Raw genomic sequence first — 17,812 nt, 5'->3', positions numbered from 1 at the left:
CTTGTTTATTAATAATACATTGCAGCGCTAATTAACATGTTTTCATAAAAGTTTACATAATTAATAAAATTTTACCCGATTGGGAACATATCTTGTAAATTAATAAGGAATACATTGTGAGCTAAAATAAAACATGAAATTTACAATTAAAATATTAATAATTTAAGGGATGGAAAACAATATTATAATAGCATTTCTCATCAGGATAATCAAAAGGATTTTGCCGCTTATTTAGTTGTATAGACGTTCTTCTAACACCAAGTTCAGATTATACTCTCTCTCTGACTAGAGCGGCTAAATAAATTAGAGAAGTCGGAGTTCTCTTCTTGTAAATGAAATATACACGATAGGAAACGTTAATTTCACACCCAATAAACTCGCATTAGGGGAGGCAAGGTTAGATAGAACCTGTAGGAGGATCTTTGCGACTTCAAACATCAAAGGCTCGGCGCTTCTAAACATTTCGCTCTCACGAATACTCACCCATAGTTTCTTCTGTTTACTACACAAACACCCTTACATAGCGCATATAGATATACACATAGAAACACTTACGGGTACCTACTGATACCCCTCTGCTCGTCATATCCCTACCCTCCAGTCATTATTCCCTTTTCTCAACCCCTTTCGCGTTCTTACACACCCTATTCCATAAGACGTCATCACATCTCGTCCTTAATAAATACCTTCTTCCTTACATGTTAATGAAATTTTCTTGAAAGTAAGTTTTCTTTTTTTTTATCCTAAATTTTACAGGATACAATTCTTTATTTGACAGGAGGACGGTACAATATTAGCAGTCACCGATTTCAATCGAATTGGTTTCTGTCTATTCTATAAAGAAAAATATCAGATCAATGTCCCAGAGTTCTTTCCGGGAAATTTTTTTTTGTTACAAATCAGTAAATCGAAATTTTTTTCTTTTTACTTTATTTATTTTCACAACTGCAGTACATTTCTGCAATAAGTGAAGCTGATACTACATGATACATAGTATAATGAATAGTATGAGGGGAGAATTCACCCGTTGGTGAAACTCCCAAAGTGGTACAGTTCACTACTGTACACAGGCAGTTACTTCATAGAGAAGATCGCGTGACCACCTGCGCTTCAACCGTCTTGGAGTATTTTAAGGAAATGCAGTAAGTTGGGATACTAGTGGATTAGGATGTGAGGTGATTAATGTGTGGAATTTAATGTAACGGGACCTTATAGCTTCTGAAACATAGGGAACAAGGAAAATCTCGGTGCAAGGTAGAGTTTGATACAAAGTAAGGAGCATTAGCGATTCTGTAGAGTCTTTTTGACTGGAAGGATTGGATTGTATAGATATTGGAAGCTTTGGTTGAGCCCCAAAGTTCCATTCCATAAGTCCAGGCAGGTTTCAGTATCATAGCGTAGATAAGTCGTTTATTCTGTAGTGAGAGTTTAGATCGCTTGTCGAGAAGTCTAGGGAGACGATTGAATCGTCTGTTCAGTTCTTTCTGTTTCAGTCTAGTATGTGGATTCCAGGTTAGGCGTTTGCTCCATCGTAAAATGCAAACATGCAACAACTTCCATCATTCATTCATGCTGAATACGACAAAAATACTAAGTCCTAATAGCCTAAATAAAACTCAAAAAAGCTGGATTTTACGTAAGAATAATAGTTATTTATTTAACAAGTGTGGAAAGTAGTACTTTTCCTCACGCGAGGCAGGGTTTGCACGCACGAGCGAGCGAAGCGATGCGAGTGCAAGTGCAAATTGCCGAGTGTGAGGAAAATACTTTACACTAGAGTTAAATATTATATTTTTTCTGCAACCATTTATTAACTAATAAAATTAAAAATTTCATTTTTACAGTCTACAAAAAGTAATTTATTTATTATAAACATTTATTGTTATATTACAATTATTTACATTACTTACGTATTTACATTACTTATTACATTTTCTGCTGTTTCTTTTATTGATGGAGGAGTGTTTTCTAAACAGGCATCACTAGAATCCATTTTAAATTTCTATAAGGTAACACTATAACCTTTTTAACTGTTATAATTAAAAATATCTAATTATTTATTAAAGTATTATTTTTATTTCTATATTCCTTTCAATTTTTATTTTATTTTTTAATATTCGTTTTTTAATTATTTAGTTACGTTAAATAAGTTTATTAAAGTTTTACAGAAAATATTTATGTTAATAACAAAACTTCTTATATCAAGGAAGCACAATAAAGTTTTTCCACACACTAGTGCGGAAAGTGACACTAATGGGAATTTCCCCCCACTAGTGTGGGAAGTTGGGCATTACACAGCTGATTTTAATTGAGTAATGAGAACTTCCCTACATGGTTGCAGAAAAAACAATATTTTTTGACGTGATCTAAATTTATGAGAGTAACTATTGAATTTGAGTTCAGTTTAGTTGGTTCTCCCTCACAAATAAGCTAGAAGCTTCCATTAATTTAAAACCTTCGAACTAAATTTATTTAAAATAAATAAAATTTAAAAAGTTTCCCCTTTTTTATACTATTTACAGAAACTTGGCCGTTGAAATAAATAGGGAAATAAATCAAAATAGTAGTAAGTTAATTTTCTTTGAGATATAGAAATGTCTGCGCATGAAATGTTGTGTTTTGCAGGAGTTATACTAGCAAAGTGAACGTAACTTCTATCCTTTGTTTATATACTCTCCCTAAGGGAAGTCTCTCTGCCAGACACAGTTCATCCCATCCTCCTCAGGCATTCAGCACCGAAAAATAAAAAGGCACTCCCTTTACCCAAAATCTTTCTGATCTCATTTTCTTTCTTAAATAAAACGAAGGAAGAGATTACAAAATAAATAAAAGCATTCATTGATATAATCGAGTTCGCATTAATTAAAATTTTAAAGCTTTGGGATTCTATTGTAGTTGGCAATTTTTTTGTTCTTTACATTGTTTATTTTAACCAATTAAAACCAACCTAATATGAACACTCCTACGACCTTTACTTGCCGCCGATCTTACAGTCTTAATGTACAAATTTACTTCAAATTTAGAATGTTTAATAATTCGTAAGCTGGAGACCAGCCTTCCTGGTCTGGGACAGGCAATGTGGAAGACCTACTTAGTCATGAACAAAGATTCTACCAACAGTTAGGTATCTTTTCGGAGCATTGTCGTCTCAGAAAACACCAAATAAACAGACTGGCTGGGTCTATAACGTGCTGGCACTTTGCAGATTCAGGAAATTCAATGCATCAACTAACTCTGTGCAACGCCATTGTCCCACATCTTAGGATTTCCTAATTGGATAGGTTCTTAATTGGCACCCGCCTCTACGTAGGAACAGACTAAGAGTTTTGCAAAATAAACTTCTGCTATGTTGTTATTACTAGTAACTGCACAGTTACTCTTGATACTGTTATTGATGATTTATTTATACGATTTTGGCTAAGTAATTGTTAGTTGATATTAGAGTAAATAGTGGAGACTGTTTGATCGCCCATATCTGAAGCCATGCTGATGTACATATGTATCTCTGATGAAGGAAAAAACACCTTAACACGTTGCCTGCCAACTACGAGATATCTCGGAGGTTGTTTACTTGCCTAGAACGCGAATTACGAGTAATCTTGTAGTACTATAATTAAAGGTTTTTGTAATATAATATGATTAAATTAAATTGGCTTCTTAGATTAAATTGGCCCAAAAAGTTCCGTGGCAGTCCACGTGTTAAGTGACAAAAAGTAATTCGAAAGCAAGTTCGTCGATCCCCAAGTATTTTGTTGGTTACTACAGTAATCTGTACGTTAGATACGTGTACAGTTTATCTCCAAGTAACCATTCTTCACCTGTAATATTTTACTTATAAATAAGCTTAATATTGTTCAATTAAGATCATGCAATAAATTCTTAATTATGTGAAGTAAGGTTATGTTAAATAAGGAAATCATTGAAATCAGTGCCTTTTACAGAATTTAAAATTTTAAATGTTACACTTGGATTTTAAAAATTATAATTAGCTTAATTAGTTTTGTCGAAAAGTTATCCGCAGGGTTGCTAGGGCAACCATAATTAGGATCCTTTATCGAGAAGCAACACCAGAAAGAAAGTTACCAAGGACTGCAAATTAAGCCTCTAGGAACATTTATAATCACAAATTAAAGCGCTAGGAGAACAATTTATAACACTAAAAAACATTAGATAAATAACTTTTGATAATTTTAAAAACTAAATTTTAAATAATATAAAAAATTACTTACGTTCCCAGAGACAACCGTAAATTTCCACCCTCATGCAGACGGTTCTTGGGTGTTCGCTATAAGGTATAAACCTAACTTTGCTGGCGATGAAAGGAAGATCAAGTTCTTGGTGAACTACCAGATATGTATTTGTATTTCCAGCTAGGACCTGCAAAAATTAAACCATTTTTTATAATAGGTTATATTTAGGTATATTATATTTTTTGGATTTTAAAACATTGTTAAATGTTAATTAAATCGAATAAAAATTAACTGCCCTGAGAAATGTATTGGTAAATGTGATTCCAATCAAATATTATAATTACATATTTAAGCTAATGAACTAAAGCACTTTAGCGGAATGAACAATGTTGGTTTGATATTATTCATTCAATCTGGTTATTCAACAAAGCAAATAGATACTCGAATAATTTCAATATAATCAAGTCGTGCAATCAGAAACCAATCTCAATGCAAATGGAAAGCGAATGCATCAGAGTGAGGGAGAGATAGACAGACCTTGGAGTATGGATGACCAATGGCTGGGCTGACCTCAACAACATTATTGGCCCCTTAATGAAATTAATTCAAATCACTTAACTACTAACGCTGGGGTATTGTCACAAGAGAAAAATTGTTGTTTTGAACGAACACTTATCAGATTGGCCCTGATGGAATTATATCTTTAAGAAATTTAGTTCATTTTTAACAAACATTGCTTGAATCTGGTGCCAGTAAAAAATCAAATATGAAAACTGTTGTCAGGCAATAGGATTGAACAAACATTGCTTGAATCTGGTGCCAGTAAAAAATCAAATATGAAAACTGTTGTCAGGCAATAGGATTGAACAAACATTGCATGAATCTGGTGCCAGTAAAAAATCAAATATGAAAACTGTTGTCAGACAATAAGATTGAACAAACATTGCATGAATCTGATGCCAGTAAAAAAACAAATATGAAAACCGTTGTCAGGCAATAGGCTTGAACAAACATTGCTTGAATCTGGTGCTAGTAAAAAATCAAATATGAAAACCGTTGTCAGGCAATAGGCTTGAACAAACATTGCTTGAATCTGGTGCCAGTAAAAAAAAAATATGAAAACTGTTGTCAGGCAATAGGCTTGAACAAACATTGCTTGAATCTGGTGCTAGTAAAAAATCAAATATGAAAACTGTTGTCAGGCAATAGGATTGAACAAACATTGCTTGAATCTGGTGCCAATAAAAAATCAAATATGAAAACTGTTGTCAGGCAATAGGATTGAACAAACATTGCTTGAATCTGGTGCCAGTAAAAAATCAAATATGAAAACTGTTGTCAGGCAATAGGATTGAACAAACATTGCTTGAATCTGGTGCCAATAAAAAATCAAATATGAAAACTGTTGTCAGGCAATAGGATTGAACAAACATTGCTTGAATCTGGTGCCAGCAAAAAACCAATATAAAAACCTTTTTTCAGGAAATAGGCTGAAACTATAAACATAATAAATAAAGAAAACCAGTAATGAGTACACCCGTACGCACGGAAAATTCTATTTTTCAATCAACTTTTGTTAATGAAACTCCATTTCTGATAATAGATTGGATCGGTGGAACTTCTGGAAGGGAACTAAATCCGTATCGAACAAAAACATCTATTTTAGCTCCCTGTAATGTTTTAACTATCACTGCTGGAGGCCTTTTGTACTTGCTATGATTATTAGCGATAAGGTATTGCATTTTATGCGAACCCTCCAAGGGGAGCATTGCAGTATTGGAAAGTGAAAAATAGGAGATGTTTTTAGCAGGAAAAGATTTTGAACGAGAGAATTGTTATTGTGAAAAGTTACGTTAAATGAACAAAGTACCAGAGTTTGTGTGACTTTCTGGAAGAATTTGGGACACAGAAACTGGGATTATTTGGCAGATTTTTAGGTTGGTAAAAACTAACTTCAACTCCTTAAATCCAGATGAATGATGAGTTTTAAATTTATTGTTAAATGGGAATTTTGAAACCTGATCTTTGTAATGGCCTAATTTGGACGCAACTCTTGGTCTAATGTGCTGGTTGCTCGTGGTAAAGATCTTTCAAGATCAGAGACAGGATCCGCGGTAAGGTGAGTAAAATTTTTCATTTTCACTCTTGCTTTAAATAATTTTTTTTGTTTTTCTTTTATTTAAAAAACATCATCTAAGGTCACTGACCCCGTTGCCTTTTTCATTGCACTGCCGGTTTCCAGAATAGTGTTCTTTCATTAAAGACAGTACTTTCCATTCACCAGGAAGTGGACTGTTGGAGGATTCTACAAAAAAATAAGAGCAGACAGCTGGATCGGAACCCAGGGTTTCTACGAGGGAATCCATTGTTTAATTCTCTTCCCTTTTTAATCTTTTTTTCTTTTAAAAAAAAAACCTACCGCGTTAACAATTGAATTTTGCTTTTACAATATATCTGCATTCTAGGTCAGTTTGCAGTTATCTATCAAATCACCCAATTTTTGCCATTTAGAGTGTTATAAATTCATACCATTGCCCTTTAATATTTTATGAAAGTCGATTTATCTTGTGGTGACTAAACTGATAAAATATCAATTTACTTACAGTATTCTCTGTAAAATTCTGCTTTTATAAAATATTCTATTTAGTGAGAAACATTAATAACAATATTTATGAAGAAATGGTCTCGTGGAATTCATGGCCGATAAGTTTTAAGCATTAATGGATGGTGTTATTGTTAGATCTATTTTTAGTGAATAGGAAAATGCGCAATCCCAACAAAATATCTTTTAAATTCTGCGCGTTATTGAATACTGTATGTCCCAGAGGCCACGGATATTTGACAAGTGAAATGTAACGTTGTCAAACCATTCCTCTATGAAGTTTTGTTAATTTAAACTATTAACTTGTAAAGTTTATTCCGCTATACCTTCCATATTGTTACAAAAAATGATCTGTTTCCATTTAATTCATAATTGTAAATTAACTATATACGCTATAAATAATTAATTATTTCCACTGATAATGAATCCATTTATGTCAGATTTAAACTTACAAAACATTGAAAAGTTTGCGACTACAAATCTTAAAAATTAACAGAAATTTTGAATATATGTTTGGAATCAGAAGTGTGAGAGCTCTTAGTCTGGGCTAAGAGGTAAGAAATGTATTATTTCTTCCTTAGATTCTAGACCTAGGCCTTAGATTGAAAGAAATGCTCCTTTTTCTCCCATAAACCCCGATTAACGATAATCAATGAGTGACAAGTTATTTATTGGGACTCAGGCCAGTCCTGAGTTGCCTATAGTTCGCTGCTTATTGTGCCTTGATACGTACAGTAGATAAAGTCTCCCCTCTTATTTTCATGGACCCAACATGACAAAAATTCTTAAAACAATGATTCAATGCCTGAAATTAAGGTCGTTTACTCTTCTTCCTAACCCAGTCTGCACAATAGCTCCAGGTTAATGAACTCTGTCAAAATGAAGTAAAGAAACCTATTGTGGCGTCCCCCTTAGTACTTCTAGAAAGAAAAACCTCGTCTTTTGACATACTCCAAGGATTTCCTACCAGTAGTTATTGCATATTGTATCCTCTGGCCGCCAAATGTCATAACGCAAAGTAGCGATTGCACTGCAATCTGGGAGAATATAAGAGACGTTTTTTCTCCTTTTTTATTAGTCACTACAGGGAGTCTCAGTCATTTACAACAGAACACTCTGTGGTGATGCTTTCTAAGCATGTGGTGAGGTTTTAGGCCAGATTAACTCGACAGGGGAATCAGCATTAGTCTAGGTCAATATCCACAACTAGTTATCGGTGGAGCTGCTTGGAAATGTGCTGTTTGCCTAGGCCAGCAGAGGATAATATTCACTCTTTTTTACAGTACTCCGGAGCTAGGATTGATAAGACTGAGCTATGAATTATTAGAAAAATAAGGGCAACATGATGTTAATACCATTAACTCAAGTACGGTCCCACTAGAGGACATGAGTAAAACTTAGCGACCCAAATCCTTCAACCCAAAATACACTTTATTTCAGGGGTCCCCAAACTACGGCCCGCGGGCCACATGCGGCCCCCTGAGGACATTTATCCGGCCTCCGCCGCACTTCCGGAAGGGGTATCTCTTTCATTGGTGGTCAGAGAGAGGAGCACTATATGTGGCGGTGCCGCAAAGCGCTGCATCGCTCATGCACAGAATAATAATAATAATAATAAGGGAAGGGATTAGCTCTATGGTTATCCCATTAGATTCCCACGCGGAGGTCCCGGGTTTGAATCCAGCTGCTGACCCTTAGATTTTCTCTTTCTAGAAGCTACTTGCAGCTTTAACAGTGTTGTCTCTAACGAGAGAACTGTCCGGAGGCGGGCAGTGTACTGAAAAAAGCTCCGGGCGCTAACAACCTCTGATGTTGACGCGCCTTAAATAATAAAAAAATAAAATAAAACTAACAGTAAACATCATACGAAATCTTTGAACAGAAGATTACTTTATAACTCGCTCAGAGAAACTAGAGATGTTCTAATTACCCCAGCAGTAAGAGGCGGAAAGGTCTTAGTAACAGAAGTCTGATTTTTAAGAAAGGTGAGATAATTTACACTGAAATAATGGCTACAGGTGTTTCATTCCTTCTCGAACCGAGAGTTTAATAATTATTCGCCACGAGATTTCTTTTCTAATTTACGAAAACCTAATTATTGTGAAACGCGGAATTTTCAAGTAAAATATTGATTAAATTAGTTTTTTCAACTTCCCTCAAGTGTGTTTCCAACCTTAACTAAGTGCTGAAATCTCCTAACTGAAGATGTAAGAAGTTTTGTAGAATCGTGGAAAAACGTAACTCTACGCCCCGCTAACCTAGCTAACGAAACTGTTGTAGTTTCCCTTTTAGGCGGTAGGGCTCCATGGCTAGCAAACAACCCTCCGGGCCACCGCCTCGGTACTTATGTCAACTTACATAAAAGTAATCTAACTGAAACTCTAATCTAGTGCGGGCAACTTTTGTTCAGTATTACGGGATTAAAACTTACATTTTAGTCTTTGCCACGCCAGGGCGGACATTGCCACCAAACTGGAGGATTACCTGCCATAATTATTCGTAGGATAATTAAAAAAAAAAATATTAAATTGTTTTAACTAGATTTCATTAAAGCTCTCAATTGTTTTTATCTAGACAATTTGACAGCGTATTAAAACTTTTATAAAGTAATTCAACATTTCGTAATATTATCAGGTAATTGTCAAAGTGGTAAAACTTGTAAAGGAATGTAATGGATTATCTAGGTATTTTAAAATGAAACTCAAATATTTTTTTGAGATTCTCTTAGTATAAACCAATGCTTTTTGAAAATTGGTCACAATTTTTTCTTAGAAAACCGTCCTTAGTTCTTCTTAAGATCGTATCAGCGCTGCTCCAGATATTATTGGAGAGAAAAAACAAGGTAGAAGTCATCTCTAGACTTTTTCAAGGATATTGCTCGACCTCTTTTTTGCAAGAATTCATTCAAAATAAAATTTCTCCTAAAGGAATAGATAGAAATTTCCGGTAACTAGCAAGTCCTGCCGATTTAAACCAGCAGAACTTGTGTGAAGTGATCTTGAGAAGGTCGACTCTTAAGATTTTTCCCTCATTTAGCAAACAAATTAGAGCTGCCTCTTCACTTTCTGCAACTCCAAGCTGAGATTTCACATCAATTACATTATCGAAGAGAATGTCTTCATAATGGTAACATAACACATTAATAAACTTCTTTATTGTTGTCTATTGTCTTCCAATCTTTCTGCTTATGTTAATATAAATAAACTGTGAATGGGTTTTAAGACTTCTGGAAATGCTTTTTATATTTTGCATTTAGGTTGAGATCTTAAGGCAAACGCTCGGTGGTCCCTTTACCTCAATGCTAAGAAAGAACCTACACGCTCGCTAAATAGGAAGTCCATCAATGTTGCCAAGATAACCAGTCCATTACCACACTCACAATATCTTTTTCACCAGCTCTAGAAGCGGTACAGAAGTCTGGAAACGAAGAAATAAATTCGAGAACTTGATAAAATGAAAAAGTGGCATTGGCAGGTGAAGGGAAAAATTAAGAAAAGGACAGAAATGACCATTCATCACTATTCCACTCTAATGAGTATATAAAAACCTGGACTACGATACCCTAGGACAGGGGTCCCTAAACTTTTTACACAGGGGGCCAGTTCACTGTCCCTCAGACCGTTGGAGGGCCGGACTATAAAACAAACTATTTTAAAGGAAAAAACAAAAAACAAAACGGGAACAAACAGAATATTTCAAATAAAGAACAAGTAAATTTAAATCACCAAACTGCCCAGTATTTCTGTGGGAATTATGGACCTGCTTTTGGCTAATGAGATGGTCAATGTTCGGTTTAGTTATAGTGCTTTGCCTTTCTTCCTACTTCTGGCTGTTATTTTACATGCATCCCGCGTCATCGGAAGTAGTACTGTACATGAGCGACGCAGCGCTTTGCCGGCACTGCCACATGTAGTGCTCCTCTCACTGACCACCTATGAAAGAGATGCCTCTTCCGGAAGTGCGGCAGGGGCTGGATAAATGTCCTCAGGGGGTTGCATGTGGCCCGCAGTCCGTAGTTTGGGGACCCCTACCCTAGGACATTCTAGTTAGATCAATCAGTTTAGCACGACCCTAGCATTTAACATCAGACTAGTCAAAACACTAAACATCCAACTCTAGTTTAACTTCTCTCATTCTTAGTTCTTAATAATCATAATTAAAGTAGTTTCCCTAGTTTAATTTCCCTTTTTAACACTCTATTTTTATTGAATACATATTTAAATTTGGTACTTAATCAAGCAACCTAATGATACAACATAAGAACATCCTGCTTTTCGCATCAGTCTAAGTGTCTTAAAAGGGGAACATAAACTAATATGAATTCCAGCTCAACGGGACTCAAATATATAATTTCAATCATATCCTTAATTAATGCAGTTTTTATTTATTTATTTATTTCAGCTTTTTTAATTTGTAGATGGATAACTTTTTCCTTTCTTTCTCGTAGTTGGAAATTTTGTTTTTAAATTCTTTATTTTAATGTATAAATGAATTTTTTATTATAATTAATTTTTTATTTCTTTTAGTTTACATAATTCAAAATGTTTTCTTTAAGTGATTACAAATAATTAATTCTCAAGTATATGAAATTTAAATTTATTCATGTAAAACTTTGGACGATCTCCCAACTCTGAATGTAAGGCAATTGCCTTAAAACTAATAAAGAATGTTGATGATGAAGACCTCATTTAGGTATACTAAAATGCAGGACATATCGTGTGAGACCACCATACAGAAAAAAAAGGGTCTATCTCTCTGTATGGGAGATTCCTTATGATTAAGTTGGTCTACCTCTGATCAGCATCCCTCAATGAATCCGTTTAATCCACAATGAATTAATAGAAATAAAAATGAACAACAAAATGGTTAAATAAGTGAGGAAGATACAATACGAGATACACGAGACTGAGAGAGATGTGATAATCATCCTAGAGAATTACCAAGGTAAAATATCCAAACTAACAGGTGAAACCCTGTAATAAAGGGTGCGCAAAGGGGTTTATATTGTAGATTTACTTGTACTAGTAAGGTGAAACAGGTCACTAATTGGGCATATACTAAATCTGGATTCATAGTAATTAAGTCTGTGTAGATGTTACTATAGATGACGCATGTCTGATTATCTATAAGGGCAACAAGGAACGAGAGAGCTATTATTTGTATACGATTGTATATGTGTAGTGCAACATTGCTATGTATGTCTGTACAGCGTCCCATTGTATAACCAAACACTATATTGTTACACCTGACTATATAATACATATATTCTATATCTAATATATATATATATATAGAGAGAGAGAGAGAGAGAATAATATTCTGTTACGGCTGGCTGCTGCTATTCTGCACAACTCTACTGCAACTATTCATACATATACATCTAATGCTGCATTATAATGCAATATCATAATGAAGCAAAATAGTCCAACGCATCTTATTTAGGTAGAAATGATATTACTTTTGTATAATAGAAAATATCCATATCTGTATATTTATCATCTTGGATATTATCTTTCGTAGCAGCATGTTAAAGACTCGTTTCACACTTTAATCCAATCCTAGTATATTGATCAGTTTGTTGAAGAGATTCCGACATTATTTATGTTTTCTTTCCCGCTATACTTGCAACACTTATTTACTTGATTTGTTAATTCAATGGAGTCAGCAATAAAATGCAACAAAAATAATAGATTTGTTTTATCAGAAACTCTAAATGGTTTTGCGCAATTATGGAGCTTGAGTTATGAGAAATAACTGTTCCAACATAATTCAAATTGATTTTCAATTTTTAGTATGCTGTTCAATAAAGCTATAAATGAGTTCAAACTGATTTATAATTGTTTTTTCAATTACAAATCAAGAGGGGTTTGGTGTAGTGACTATAAGGGGGAACATATTAGTGGGAGATCCCAAGTTTCGAGCCCAGTGCCCAGCTACTTTTTATTTTTTTAATCATTAATTCAGTTACAATCAAAGCATTGCGTAATAAGCAACAAACGTAAAAATAAGCAACATATCACACATATCAGAGTGGAGAAGTTACCCAGCGGTAACACTCCAATAACCTTCTAAATTCTACTGACTCTCTCATCAGAGAGGAGATTGCGAGGCCACTCCTCTTTTAAGACGTCTAGAAGTGTTGTCTGGAAATGCTATAGAAGATAGATAGACGTACAAGTGGATTGTGAGGAGATTGAATGTTAAGATGGAATTTTCTGTATCGGGTTTTAGCAACTTGTGTGACGAAAGGAATGTTTAAGCCTATGTGAATGGTTTCATTGGTGAGGTAGAAAGGAGCGTCCAACTATAGAACGAAGAATTTTAGACTACAAGGCCCTGGATTCTTTGGAGGTTTTGAGCGTTTGGTTGAACCCCACAGTTCGACTTTTTATTTAATTGGTAAAATGTTAATATTGAATTGAGAGATACCTACGGTGACCATTATTTTTGTATCAAAAAACAGGACAAGGAGCAAAAAAAAACCTATAAAAAATATTAATACGTTTATTAACACGAGATCGGTTATTACAAAACAATGGCCATATAATATGGCCCATATTCAGCCGAAACTGAGCGACTACTTGAACTATACACTTGTTAGTTAGTAACAAAATGTAAATAGTAACTCTTGTAAATAGAAAAAATATTCAGTCTTCTAAAATTTTGTTTTAATGTCACATTCTTTAAAACTATACTAACGACAATAATATACAAATATATCTAATTTTCACTATATTAAGGTCAGATCTTAACAAAATCAGACATAAATCTTCGAAAAAATATTCATATTTTCGGTAATTTCATTGAGTATAATTTAAATTTCATTGAAAAACAGTACAAATGAATAAAAAACAGGACATTTATGCTTAAAAAAAAAAAAGAAGGACAGCGTCTTAAAAAACAGTACTGTCCTGCCAAAAACAGTACGATGGTCACCGTAGAGATACCACACATCTCGGCCGCGATTGCGCAAGGATAGTTCAGTAAGCCAAATCACCAAGAAAAAGGCCATTACTTTACTTACTCAAACTCTTCATACTGTGTGACCGGTCAGGGGCGGTATCCTTGCGGGCGCCAGATAGCCGAAGCTATCAGATACGGGATCCCTAACCAGCCTCAAATAGAAAAATACCCTTAAGGGTGCCTCTGGCGGGATAGCTCACTGGTGTGAGGAGGGAGGGTCCTGGAGACAATCACCCGGGGCGATAGGGAGTAAAATAGAATTCTTTCTTGTGCTTAATGAACCAACAACAAAATACCTTTACTTAAGGAAAAATTCATACAAAAAGGAAAATTTATGCTAGATACAAGATAATAATAAAAAGATAAAACTCACAGACGATAGATAACATAAGCAGGCACTAGCCAGGCCGAACGTACGGTAGAGAATGAATTTTTTTATTTTTATTTTGGAATCTTGGCTGTAAACAGCACCTGGTCTTGCAGTCCAAAGTGCAAATTTATATTATGTAGCAGCTCCTGCCACCTACGACTATTTTTCGGTTACAACTGTAGCATCATAAACCATATTAAAAACCTGGTTAGATATTTTAACAAATTTAGCAATTTTGGGGCAATTCTAATCAAATGAAATAATTGCAGAATCATCAACCAATGGTTAACTTAGCAAGCTGTACACTAAATAAACTTTTTTCTGATATTGATATATTTCATGATTATTATAGCTCATTAAATCGAAATCCAAGGGACTACAAGAAAAATTCGAATTATCGAGAGTTCGAATTATCAAGAAGGGGGAAAAAAATTCGAATTATTAAGAGTTTTTATTATGTATTGTAACCAAGTGTGGAGTGGGAGGGGGCGTAACCACGCTCGCCTCAGTACGAAAAAGTTGATGGAGGGGGGAGCACTCCGCTACTGGCTCTGATGTAGTACGTTTGTATATAGAAGTGCATGTGGAAAAAAATTTATATCTCATACTATACCTAATTATCTAATCTGTTACAATGATTTCTTGCTTACATTCTTTCTCTCTGTTTGTTGTAAATATATAATTTAAAAGTAAAAAGTGAATTATCGCATGAACTCAGCCCTTCTCACCCTAGCATAGCTGAGGATATTAATCTACTTATAAGGACTGGTGAGTTATCTTTAACTATCTTTAATAGACGAATTTGGGAAAAAATTCAGCACACCCACCAATAGGGCTTATAGTATATATGTATGTAGATACTTATATTGAAAATACGTAGGAGCTTACCTAAGTTTTAGACATATGTAGCCTCAAGTAAAAAAGTGAAAATAATGAAAACGACAAAAAAGAACAAAAAAATTACATATGTATTAACATTTCAATAAATAATAATATACATATGTACCTAATTAAAAAAATGAAGAACAGTTTTTTGTTTCAATGTGGCTTGACTTAGTCAAGTGACTTAGAATTGTAGAAAGCGTTGATGGTGGAATATTGAAAGTTTAGGCGATATCTTTTTTTTCGAACCACTTTTCACGGCCGCGATAATATTTCTTTGTCAGGCACATAAGGGAGACGTACTTCCCATCGTGACAAACTAAGAAAGAGAATTGTAAAGTTAAACTGGGCTGAAAGGAGGGAAACATTACGCAGGAAATGGACAATAAGCGGAAAATGAGAAGTAAACCTTACTAGGGAAAATTCGAATTATAAAGAGGGGAAGCGGCCTCGTTCGAATTATAGAGTCTTCTCTCCCCCTGTTGTTAGGGGAAAAGGATTTCGAATTATCAAGCGTATCTAAATACACTGAATTTTTTCGATTTACCGAAGTTAGCAGCTGTAGAGTTCGAATTATCGAAAAATTCGAATTATCGAGAGTCGACTGTATAAAGCTACGTACTTCCGGAAATCTATTTCTAATTCACTACATACCACGGAAAAATAATAATTTTAAACTCTAAAAGCTAACAAGCTTATTGTTAGGTATGATGAAATGTTTGCGTTTTTTTTCCCCCCCAAACGAACCAATTTTGGATAATATAACCAGTTTCTATAATAGGTACTCTTCGCAAAGAAATTAATTTTTTGTTTTTATTAGTTTAAAAAAAACTAAAGCAGGGGATTGTGGTTTTGTAGTAAAGTTAGCAGTTATAATTTGTGCAGATATCTGGAGCAGGCAAGGGACCGTGGACTACAGTGTTGAATACTAAATGAGCCTTCCAGGGTGGTTAAGCTTGTTTATAGAGGGAGCTTCCGGCAACCAGAGATTAGCGTATGGCTTCCATCTCTAATGCTAGGGGTAATACAAATGGTGTCAACTACAAAAGAGTACTTCTTTTTTTTTTAACTTCAACTTCATTTACAGATAAAATATCTTTTTTTTTATCTTTGAATAAATTAATTTCATCGTAATAATTTTCTCTTTTTATATAAGTTAATGTTGAATGAGTAAAGTAATCGATCATTTTATCACAATGGGTTCATTCTTCTGTGCGTGGACAGGCAAAAACATTTGATCAATAAAACAAAGAAACGTAGCTACATAAATTGGGTTTTTTGAGTTTCCCTTTAAAGTAAAAAATTGATTTGATTCTCAGCATTCAAAGCTTCTACAAAAGCCTGTAGAAACTAAGACAGGACTTGAAATACCTTGAGATCTACTGAATCTGAAAGCACAATAAGAGTGTAACATAAAGAAATGCTTTTAGCCATTTATTAATTAATGTCTGCACTCATGGAAGATGTCATAAAAGCATGTAAAAACAAAAATTAAGCTCTATGGACACTGGAGTAGCTGCAGCATAAAAAAAAAACCTGTGCTTTTGCGGGCGATTTAGGGTTGAAAATTGCAAAGAGCATTTTTAAGAACAGGTGATGATCTGGAACAGATGAGGTTGAAAGATGGAACACAGTAATTAGCAAAAAAAAGAACAATGTTCATGGTAGATTCAAGACCATCACATAAAATGAATTTACAAATGAGGGTAATAATAAAGAAATTTGACAATACGTGAAGTTATCATCATTGAAACAAGGAATTCCTCCAACTCTTCAAAATTTTGTTTCGAAACTATTTTCATTTCAAACATTATTAAAGATATCATCTGTATATTCAAAGAATTGGGTGCTTTTGTTTGATAACGTAGCCGCTTACTTTGATCAGTGTATAATTTTAGGCCTGCAACGTTATGTTAAGTAGATGGCATGAGATAGTGCATCGCCGGGTCTTCTAAACAACTTTCTGGTTTTGAAGGTATCAGGCTGTGTTTTGACGCGACTAGCTAAGTATTCTTTTTCAGTAACACGAACCAAACCTACCCTCAGTTCTATCATCGTTCAAAACAGTTGGCCTTCTACGCTGACAAAGTCTATGAACAGGAGATGAATTTCCATGTTGTATTCCACATCCTTGATTTAGAGTTCCTGAAATATCTGGCCACCTGTGACTTTCCTTTTGTGAACTCACGTTGGTACTCTCCGATTTAAATCTCAAAATAGGGATAATTCTAGGGGCAAAAAAAATTAATAGCTAAAACTTTTGAAGCAGTATTCAGCCGTATTCATAGAGATCCCTCTGTAATTTGTGTCTGTAAATGGATCTTTTCTTTTTCAGGATTAAGCATGCGTTGGCTGTGACCTTAAGAACTTACCTTCTCCTTTATCTCTACATTTCGGGTTTCTACACACGTCTGGTGGGAAAAAAAAGAAGAATTGCAGGGTAACAAAAATATCAGCTTAAAAGAGAAGACCAACAGGCGGTGTTGGAAGAGAGATGCTGGTTTGTAGTTACAAGGTGTCAGAACATAGACAGGTTTATGGCGACGATATTTGCTTTCTTATATTTCCAACAAAAATTTATTGCATAATACTTACAGATATTGTTCATGTAAAAGACAAGTAAATAAATGCACAAATATCCAGGATTGTTGGAAGGAAGAAAATGATGTTTGTCACAAATATATATATATAGACTGAATAAGCTGTAGAGGGAATTACAGTTTGTAAGAAAATAGGAGAATGTCAGTCTTTGATGTGAATCACTGACAGCTAGTTTAATAGTTTTGCAGTCGCAAAGCGAAATAG

General features: G+C 34.4%; 1 protein-coding gene across 12 annotated transcripts in view; it reads right to left on the bottom strand.

Annotated features, from left to right (window-relative positions):
• LOC141449738 (discoidin domain-containing receptor 2-like) overlaps positions 1-17,812 on the bottom strand; it is a 587,266-nt gene that overhangs the window by 124,381 nt on the left and 445,073 nt on the right. For 11 of the 12 annotated variants that reach the window (XM_074119450.1, XM_074119440.1, XM_074119446.1 and 8 more), the window contains one exon: positions 4,230-4,377. In XM_074119450.1, coding sequence (XP_073975551.1) covers positions 4,230-4,377 — 148 coding nt within the window. Of the gene's footprint in view, positions 1-4,229; positions 4,378-15,013; positions 15,239-17,812 lie in introns of those variants that run through there. The other variant, XM_074119453.1, reaches the window with a different exon arrangement.

Source organism: Rhodnius prolixus, unplaced genomic scaffold (genome assembly GCF_049639745.1).
Source record: "Rhodnius prolixus isolate KJV_2025 unplaced genomic scaffold, Rpr scaffold_2, whole genome shotgun sequence".
NCBI classification, from domain to species: Eukaryota; Metazoa; Arthropoda; class Insecta; order Hemiptera; family Reduviidae; genus Rhodnius; species Rhodnius prolixus.
This window is presented reverse-complemented; position numbering and strand designations above follow the sequence as displayed.